Source organism: Podarcis bocagei (genome assembly GCF_964188305.1).
Source record: "Podarcis bocagei genome assembly, chromosome: 4".
NCBI classification, from domain to species: Eukaryota; Metazoa; Chordata; class Lepidosauria; order Squamata; family Lacertidae; genus Podarcis; species Podarcis bocagei.
In genome coordinates, this window is record NC_138128.1 from 481,819 (window position 1) to 490,800 (window position 8,982).

Here is an 8,982-nt window from a genome sequence, read left to right on the forward strand (position 1 = left end):
GCCAGGCTCTGCTAGCAAACCCATCCAGATGCTGCCTGCTGTTTTGCCTCTGGCGGATCCAGGGGGCGGAGGGCGGAGAGGAGCTCTGGGTCCAAGCACCCCCCCTTCCTGCACCTGCTCCTAAGGCAGAGGAGATGCCTCCTTGGATCACAGCACCATAGAGTTGGAAGGGAACCCCAAGGCCATCCAATCTGACCCCCTGCAATGCAGGAAGCATGGCTAAAGCATCCAGGACAGAGGGCCACCACCTCTCATGGGAGACCGTCCCCTGTCAAACCGCTCTTACTGTCAAAAAGATCTTCCAGAAGTTGAATCGGAATCTCCTTTCTGGTCAGTTGAAGCCATGGGTTCGGGTCCTACCCTCCGGATCAGGAGTAAACAAGCTTGCTCCCTCTTCTTTCCCATTTGGGGCAGGGGGACGGGGCTTCTGCATTGCTGGGAGGGGGGCTAAGTGGCCCTTTCGGTCTCTTCCAGCTCCACCAGTCTAGGATTCCGTCATCCTTTGCGAAAGGTGCAGAGGGGCTGGGAAGATCAGGCTGTGTTCCTGGAAAGGAGTTTGATCCAGGAAAGGGGAAGCCAAGAAACGGGATGACAATGGCTGTGGGCGCATGTTTCAGACACTGGGAATGGCCTTCCCTCAAGGTGACAGGAGGACTCCACAGGGTGAAGGTTTTCTCATTTCCCCTCCTCCAGGAACAAGCACCAAGGAAGGCTGGGAAGCCCTTGCACAAGTTAGAAAGAGGAGTTGGCTGTGCACAGGGGTGACTGGCAGGCATCAGAGAGGTCACTAACTCTCCAATTCCCAATGCAGGTTTCGTCTTGAAAAAATAAGTTTAGGATTTTTTAGTAATATAGAAACAAAGAGATGGATGGGTGCACATAAAGGGTTTTTTCCCCCAAAGGTGGGTGGGCAAGACTGGCAGATGAGCTTCTGCCACCCAGAGTGCCTGCCATTTTTCTGGGCAAACCAGGCTTTGCCTGGCAGCTGATGACTCTGCAGAGAGCGCTCCTTCGATTCCTGCATCTGCAACCACCCAGTCGGAAAACCGCAAACGTGTAGCTGAACTGGACAACTTGAAAAGAGAATTAGACAGATTCATGGAGGGGGAGGGGGCTACTGACAGCTACTAGCCCCCAAGGCTGTGCTGTGACTCCCCCCTTGAAGGCAGCAAGGCCTCTGCCAACTGCAGGAGGGAAGAGGGGGCTCTTGGGACCAGGACCTCCTGGAGGGCTTCCCAGAGGCCACTGTGGGAAGATGCTGGACTAGATGGGCCATGGGCCGGATCCAGCAGATGTTCCTCTTATGTGCCACTTGCCTTAACTTCCTCCCTCAGCTGAAACGAGAGCCGGCCCTCTTAAAAATGGACCACAAGGAGGAGGAGGAGGAAGGAAGGACCTGCCTTGTTTGTGCTCCTTCCTTGGCCAAATTTAACTCCCTCGCCATCTCCCCAAGGAGGATTTCATCATCTCCAGAGCCTGGGCTTGAGTGACGCTTGTGGGCTGGCTTGTTTTCAGACGGGGCTTGCACACCCTTGCTCAACTTAGAACGCCTTAAAATAGAGGCCACGGCTATAAATGAAAGGCCAGACAGACAAAATGTAGGTTTTTAAATTCCTTCCTGGCCTTGAGATGAACCAATGGGGAAGAGCAGAAGAAGCGTCTGCCGGATCAGGCCAACGATATTGGGGCTCAGAAAGAGCGGTGCCTGAGAAAGGGTTTTCTGTCTTGCAAGTGTTAGTTATCTTCAGAATCTACTTGTAATTCTGAATTGCTGCAGGGTGCCCTGTGTGGTGCAGAAGTGCCAGCAGAGCAAGGCAGAAATCTGGATGTGAAAATGAATCTTGAAGCTGCGATTCCTGCATTGCAGGGGGTTGGACTAGATGACCCTTGGGGTCCCTTCCAATTCTGCAGTTCAGGTGTCAAGGAAATAAACAACTATCTGACTTTTAGAAGAAATCTGAAGGCAGCCCTGTTTGGGGATGTTTTTAATGTTTGAAGTTTTATTCTGTTTTTAGTGTTCTGTTGGGAGCAGCCCAGAGTGGCTGGGGAAACCCAGCAAGATGGGCAAAGTATAATAATAATAATAATAATAATAATAATAATAATAATAATAATACCACCACAACTGAAACAGGCTGGGAGTTGTGGTTATCAGAGGCAGAGAGCAGCGTAGTGTGTGGAAGGAAAAACCCCCTTACTGCACAGGCTGTCTGGGCAGAGATGAGGGTGGCCGGGTGGCCTCCTTTATGGAAGAGTCTCCTCTACCTGAAGGGCCACCTAGTTGAAAGGGGGAGGCCACCGGAAGGGAGTGGCTCTGCTGTGGCTGGGGGGAGGCCCTTGAAGTTGCCCCCCCTCCCTGGGCAGCCCCTGGCCAAGGGGGATTCCACTTCATTTGGCTCCCCCCTCCATGGGTGCTTTCCCCGTGGCCTCCTGGGTGTTCCCCACAAGGAAGCACTTTGCCCACCACTCCCCCCCCCCCCGGCTTTTTCTTTGGCTTAAAACATGGGTCAGAGGCATTGGGGGCAGAGGCTTTGCTTGTATGCACAGACAGATAAACCCTAAAAAGCAGAACACCAAGATTAAGCGGGGATAATCTCTTGGCCATCTCAGAGAAAGGGATCAGGAAGGGAGCACAGCCCTGGTTTGGCTCCTCTGGCTGGCAGCAGCTCCCCAAGGCGCCAAGAGGAGGGCACAATTCCCCTCCTAAGGAGAGGCCTCTGGATCAGAGCAAAGGCTCATCTGCCCCAGCGTCCTGTTCTCACAGGGGCCGAACGGATGCCCAGCTGGGGAAACCTGCAAGGGGGGTGCGAGTGCAAGAGCCAGCTCCCCCCTGCCTATGACTGCGGTGAAATCTCTGCAGGAGCTTTACAACAAATAATAACATTGCCCCCCTACCTCACAGGGTTGCTGGGAAGATGAGCCCCACGGACGCCACGCTGACGTCCCCAGAGGAGAGGGGGGATTTAAATGGAAATAAGAGTAGATTCCCTGCAGGGCCCAGCTGGCTTCCCCGTGAACCCCTTTGAGCCTCCCCCCCCCCCGGCCCTTCCTGGGAGCAACAAGGGGGCCGCCTCTGCCAGCCCCCTGCCTCTGAGGAGGAGGCAGACAAGACAGGGCCATCGCTGGCTTCTTTGGAGGCAGGAAGAAGAAAGGCAGGCACTTGTTCCAGCTTCCCTCCCTCAGTGCAGGAAACTTGCCATCTGCTGAATCTAGACCAGTGGGCCCACCTTGCTCAATACTGCCTACACTGACTGGCAGCAGTGGCTCTCCAGGATTGCAGTCAGGAGTGCTCTGCAGGGAGATGTCCGTAGGAGTTGAGGCTGGGACCTTCTCAGCTCTGCCCCAGAGCGACAGCCCTTCCCTGGGTGCCAAGTGGGGCTGCCAGGACTACCCAGGACTCACTCTGGGGACACAGGCCTGATGGCTGCCTCCTCTTCCTTTTCCTCCAAGAGGCACTCTTGGCTCTCAGAAGCTTAGGAAGTAGTTTCTTGCTGGGGGCCTGGGAGAAGCCCAGGTGAGCTGATGAACTAGCCCTGCTCATGAGGAGGCTCACCACACATAACCAGCTGATGGAGTCTCTGCCACATGCAGGCAAGAGCAGAAGAGCTCAGGGAAATCCCAGGTGGGTTCAAGTAGTCACTGCAGAGCTCCTCTCGCCACAGGGCAACCACTCAGTCCTGTTTCTTGCAGATCCTGCCACCATGGAGGGCACATAATGGATTTGATATCCCGCTTTATCACAACCCTAAGGAGTCTCAAAGCGGCTCACATTCTCCTTTCCCTTCCTCCCCCACAACAAACACTCTGTGAGGTGAGTGGGGCTGAGAGACTTCAGAGAAGTGTGACTGGCCCAAGGTCACCCAGCAGCTGCAGGTGGAGGAGCGGAGACGCGAACCCGGTTCCCCAGATTACGAGACTACCGCTCTTAACCACTATACCACACTAATAATTAGTTTGAATCACTGGTGGAGAGCAGAACCGCAAGAAGGACGGAAAACCAGGGACTCCAGTTCCTGACATTTCCACGCCCCCGTCTTGCGCCAGGAACTGCCTGCTCCCCACTTCTGCTCCCTGTTGAGAGGCAACGAAGCAGCCCAAGCTCTTTGGGCGGGGGGCGAAGAGGGAGGGAGGAAAGTTTGCCTCTTGGGCAGGTGCCAAAAAAGGCAGGAGCCCCTTCAGGGGGAAAATGGCTACCCTTTCTCTACCGGCTCACCAGCCCCAGAGGATCCCTGCAACTCCCTCTCCCTTGCCTGGTATATTATAGCTGAGGAATCTGCTTGGCGGAGGGGGAGAAAGGGGCCCCTCTCCCCACTAAGGGATCTGTTATATGGGGGGGGGGTGCTCCACAAACCTGGTGCCTGATTATCGTCTTCCAAAGCAACTACTCTATTCCGAACTTAAAAATGGAAAGCGTAATGCTGGTGGTCAACAAAAGAGGTTTAAAGACTCTCTCAAGGCTAATCTAAAATAATGTAGTATACACACTGACAATTGGGGAACACTGGCCTGTGAGTGCTCCAATCGTAGAACAGCCTTGACCAAAGGTGTCCTGGGCTTTGAAGACACTCGAACTCAGGACACAAGGGAGAAATGTGCTGAGAGGAAGGCACACTTGGCAAATCCACACCAGGATCAATTCCCGCCCGGAAACCAATGTCCCCACTGTGGAAGGACGTGTGGATCCAGAATTGGCCTCCACAGTCACTTATGGACTCACTGTTAAAACTGTGTTTTTGGAAGACAATCTTACTTGGCTACGAGGGATCGCCAAAGAAGAATAATCTTGGGGGGGGGGAGTGCTCCACAAACAGCCCCTCCTGCCTGCTGCTGTCCCCCTTGTTGCACTTTGAACATGTTCCTGCCAGAGCTTTGAGGCAGCAGCCGTAATCCCACAGGACTGGGATCTTGAATTAATCATGGGCTTTTGTCACCGGAGCTGCTTTGCCTGCCAAGGGAGCATTTCTCGCTTCAGGTGACTTTCTGAGCTACTTTCCTATGAAATTCAAAACTCTCAGCTCCTGATTCTGCACTCCTCCTGCCGTGTAGGGCCTAAACCCTGGAGGCTGTGTACTGGGGAGGAAGTGGAGTCCTGGCCTTACATGGGGGAGGCCTGGGCTCAAAGCCCACCCCCCACCCTCTCTCTTGGAAGTGGAGAGGGCCTTGCAGGACATCCTTCCCAGGGACTCTGTGCAACGGAGGTTGTCTGGGTCCCGGCAGCTGCCCAGGTTGTGCCTGAAGAGCTCTGGCAAGGGAGAGGCCACCGCTCTCCCTTTTTGGATTGCTCTTACCCTTGCAGAGTTGATCCCTCTTCTCCTGCAAAGGAAGCTCCCCAGGCCTGGCCCAGCATTCTGCTTCTGCAACAAAAGCAAGCCAAGGAAACTACCTCTCAGCCTTGTCTACCTCCCATGGTTGTTGTGAGAACAAAATGGGGTGGAGGCAAAAACCCTGCATGTGACCCTCAGCTCCTTGGAAGATGATGGCAGAAGAGGAGCGCAAGAGAGGGAAAAAATCAGTCCCAGCTCTTGCTTGAGCTGCAGCCCGAATGACCCTCACTTGGAACCAGACCATTTCTGGGCTGGCCACCAAACCTGCAAAATCAGACGGAACCAGGCCTGGTGGAGGAGACGGCAAGGCCTGGGAGAGGGGAGCAGCCAGGCTGCCCAAGATCCCAGCGGCAGCGGGGGGAGATGGTGACACCATTCCCAGGGGGCCAAAAAGTGGGGCACCTCATGAACTCCTTCTTGTAGCATTACGGAGGAGGCAGCAGCAGCAGCAACAACAATGGTGCGGTAGGCAGGGATGTCCATGAGCAGCCAGGAAGCCCCACGGCCCTGGGCAGAGCTGCTGCCCTGGCCTGGCTGGGCAGAGAGTGCCTTGAGAATGTGCAAAGGTGCTCTACTGCTCCAGAGGGCAGCTGGGAGGGCCAGTGTGGGAGGGCAGAGCTCCCTCTCCCACTGCTGCAAGCAGGTTGCTTAGCAAATGGGTGGGGAGCCATGCGGCTAAACCCTGCCCTCTAACCACTCTCCTACTGCTGTTGAACCAGCTGAGGGAGGGGCAGGTAAAATCCTGGCGCCTGTTTCTCTCTGCCAGCACCAAGAGGAGGTTTCTCATCCCTCCTAGTGCAGCTACAAGCACAGAAACCCACCTGCTTTTGGATGTCAAGAGAAGGGTGCTGGGGGGGGGCAGTGTTGAATCTCCCCATCCAGTTGGGCCCAGAGATCCTTGCTTGGCTGGATATTGGAAGGTGGGGAGGGCTGAGCCATAAAGAGCCCCTTCCCACATCTCTCCCCCCAGGATACCAAAGAATGTCAAGCGGCTCCAGCCAGAGAAGATGTGACTGGGCTGGGGGGGGCACAGGCCGGGGGAGAGCCATGGGGGCAGAACAAAGGCAGGCAGCCTCCTGCTCAGCCGGCAGCAGCAACTTCCTCTGTGAGCATCTCCAAATACGGGAGCAAACCCAACCCAGAAGGCCAGGCTCCTGCCCCAGAAATTAAGAAAAATGACAACAGCAACTAAATGTATTAGATATACATTTGTGTTTTCCATGGGTTGAAGTGAACATCCACATGTACAGTTTCCTTTTGCACAGCAAAAGATATAATAATAATTATAATATATCTATACATATCTATAGAAACACTGAGACTGGAGAAGAAAATGGATTTGTGGAGAATAAAAATAATATTCGCCAAACCTCATAATTTAAAAAAAAACACCCCAAAAAGGTCTCCATGATCTCCACCACAGTGCAAAAGAAAAAAAGAAAAAAATCTCTTAACACAGCATGGAATGGAAGGAACCAGGGAGGGAGACGCACGCTTTTTCAAAAAAAGGAGGAAGGATAGGAGAGTCAGGCAGGGAAGGAAGGATGAAGACCCCCTCCCCCCTTGGGGATCTGTAAACAAGACACACCCCTCCCCCACCCCCAGGGTTACGGAAAAGCATTTGGCAAGTCTGGGGGGTCCCGAGAAGCCGGGGCGTCATCCCACCGTTCGGGAGCGGGGTGGTCCTACCGGCGAGCGGGCGGCCGGACGGGGCTCCTTCTCTGAAGCCCGGCCGCCGGGCCGAGGAGGAAATGTGCCGGGGCATTTCTGCCTGGAGGAGGAGGCTCGCGTGGTGGCCCCGGGGGGCAAAGAGGGTCCCACCTGGAGGGCGCCGGCAAGCGTGGCCCGTCTTCCCTGCGCCTTGGCGGAGCCTCCCCTGCCTAAGGCCAGCCGCCCCTCCGACGGCTCCGTCAGCCGCTGTCTCCTCCGGGCTCGGGGCTGTCGGGTCCGCGGCACGGCTGGAGCGGCGGCGGCGGGGAGCCTCCGTCGTGGCCGTTGCTCTCGATGGACGACTCGCTGCCGGTGCTCTCGCCCGAGAGGAGCCGGGTGACGCGCAGGTCGGCGCGCAGCAGCGCCACGTCGTTGCCGATGGCCAGCTCGCCCAGGTCGCAGATGAGCTGCCCCAGGCTGCGCGCCGCGTCCGCCCCGTCGTCGTCCTCGTCCTCGCCCAGCGGCGCCAGCAGCTCGTCGTCGTCGCAGTCGCCCTCCTCCTCCTCCTCCTCGCCGTCGGGGCCGCCTCCGTTGGCCAGGCCGGCGGCGCGCTCCTCCAGCTCCTCGCCCAGCGCGTCCTCGGTGATGGAGCCCAGCTTGGGCGCGCTGCGGCTGCGCTCGACGGGCGGCTTGTAGCAGCAGCCGGGGCCGTGCAGGAGCAGCTTGCGCAGCGGCACCAGCGGGATGGCGCCGTCGGCCGCCGCCGCGCCCGCCTGCTGGAGCTGCTGGTGCCGCGCGTCGGCGCGCTTCTTCAGGCGGCGGAACTCGGCCAGCGCCGCCGCCGACGTCTGGTAGAGGAGCAGCGCCATGGCGCGCGCCTTCTCGGCCTTGGAGACCAGCACGGCGTGGCAGCGCAGCAGCACGGCCTTGTGCTTCACCTCGTGCCGGTAGATCCAGGCGAAGAGGCGCGGCAGGCGCGGGTCAGCCACGCAGTAGGTGACGCGGTGCAGCAGGTAGAGGTGGCCGGGGCGAGAGGCCGCCTCGGAGGGCGCGGCGGGCGCCATGCGGATGCCCTGCGGCCCGATGGTCAGCTTCATCTTGGTGCCGTGGCGCCCGGCCTCGCTCTTGGCCCAGATCTTGCCCACCGCCACGTCCGTGCAGCCCTCGCCCTTGGCCTGCAGCGTGGTGGCGTTGCCCAGGTAGAGCACCGTGTAGGTGGGCGCCTCGCTGCTCACGCGGAACTTCTTGCGCTTGCAGCGGAACAGGTTGCCCATCCTGCTGAGGGCGCCCTCGGGCGGGCACGCGCGAGCCAGAGAGCCCAGCGCCGCCGAGCAGGGCAGGCTCCCCGCGCCCGCCGCGCAGCAGCTGCCCTTGCCCTTCCCCGACGGCGCGCTTGGCGGAGGAGGCGGCGAAGGAGGCGGAGGATGCCGCCGGTGCTTCTGCTGCGTCTTCTGGTGCTGCTGCTGCGTCAGCTGCTCGTCGTCCGCGGCCAGCAGCTCGAACTTGTGCCTCTTCCAGGGCAGCATGGCGTCGCCGCCCGACGGCGCGGCCGGCCCGGGGCGCTGCTGCTGCTGCTGCTCCTCAGCTGGAGGCGCCCGCCGCAGCCCCGGCCGCCCGCGCATCCCGACGGCGCCCGAGGGGGACAGCCGGGCACGGGCCCCCCGCCTGCCACCGCCGCATCGGCGCGCGCGCCCGCCGCCCCTCGCCGCGCCGCCGCCGCTGCCCGACCCGCCGCCGCTCCGTCTCCATCGCCGCTGCAGCGCGCTTCACATCCCGTCCGCGGCCGCTGCTCGGGGCTCCGCGCGGGCGGCCGCGCCGCTAAATATAGGCCGGCGGCGCCCCGAAGCCCCGCCGGGGAGGAGCGGAGGCGGCGCCGACGGAAGCGGAGGGAGGGACCGAGCCGAGGCAGGAGGAGCCCCGGCGCCGCGGCCCTCCTCTTTTCCCGGCCGGGGAGCGCGCTCGGCGGGGAGGGAAGGCGGGGAGATGCGCGTGCGGCTCCGGATCGAGG

The 8,982-nt window shown here is 59.0% G+C and overlaps 1 protein-coding gene across 1 annotated transcript; it reads right to left on the reverse strand.

Moving 5' to 3' along the window:
• Positions 1-7,094: 7,094 nt before the first annotated feature.
• Positions 7,095-8,717, reverse strand: FAM43A (family with sequence similarity 43 member A). Its single transcript, XM_081189303.1, has one exon. The coding sequence runs from the start codon at positions 8,594-8,596 to the stop codon at positions 7,235-7,237; it is 1,362 nt and encodes a 453-aa protein (XP_081045429.1). The 5' UTR covers positions 8,597-8,717; the 3' UTR covers positions 7,095-7,234.
• Positions 8,718-8,982: the final 265 nt, after the last annotated feature.

Coding starts and splice junctions, on each gene's coding strand:
- FAM43A (XM_081189303.1), bottom strand. CDS start 8,596: ATGCGCGGGCGGCCGGGGCTGCGGCGGGCGCCTCCAGCTGAGGAGCAG.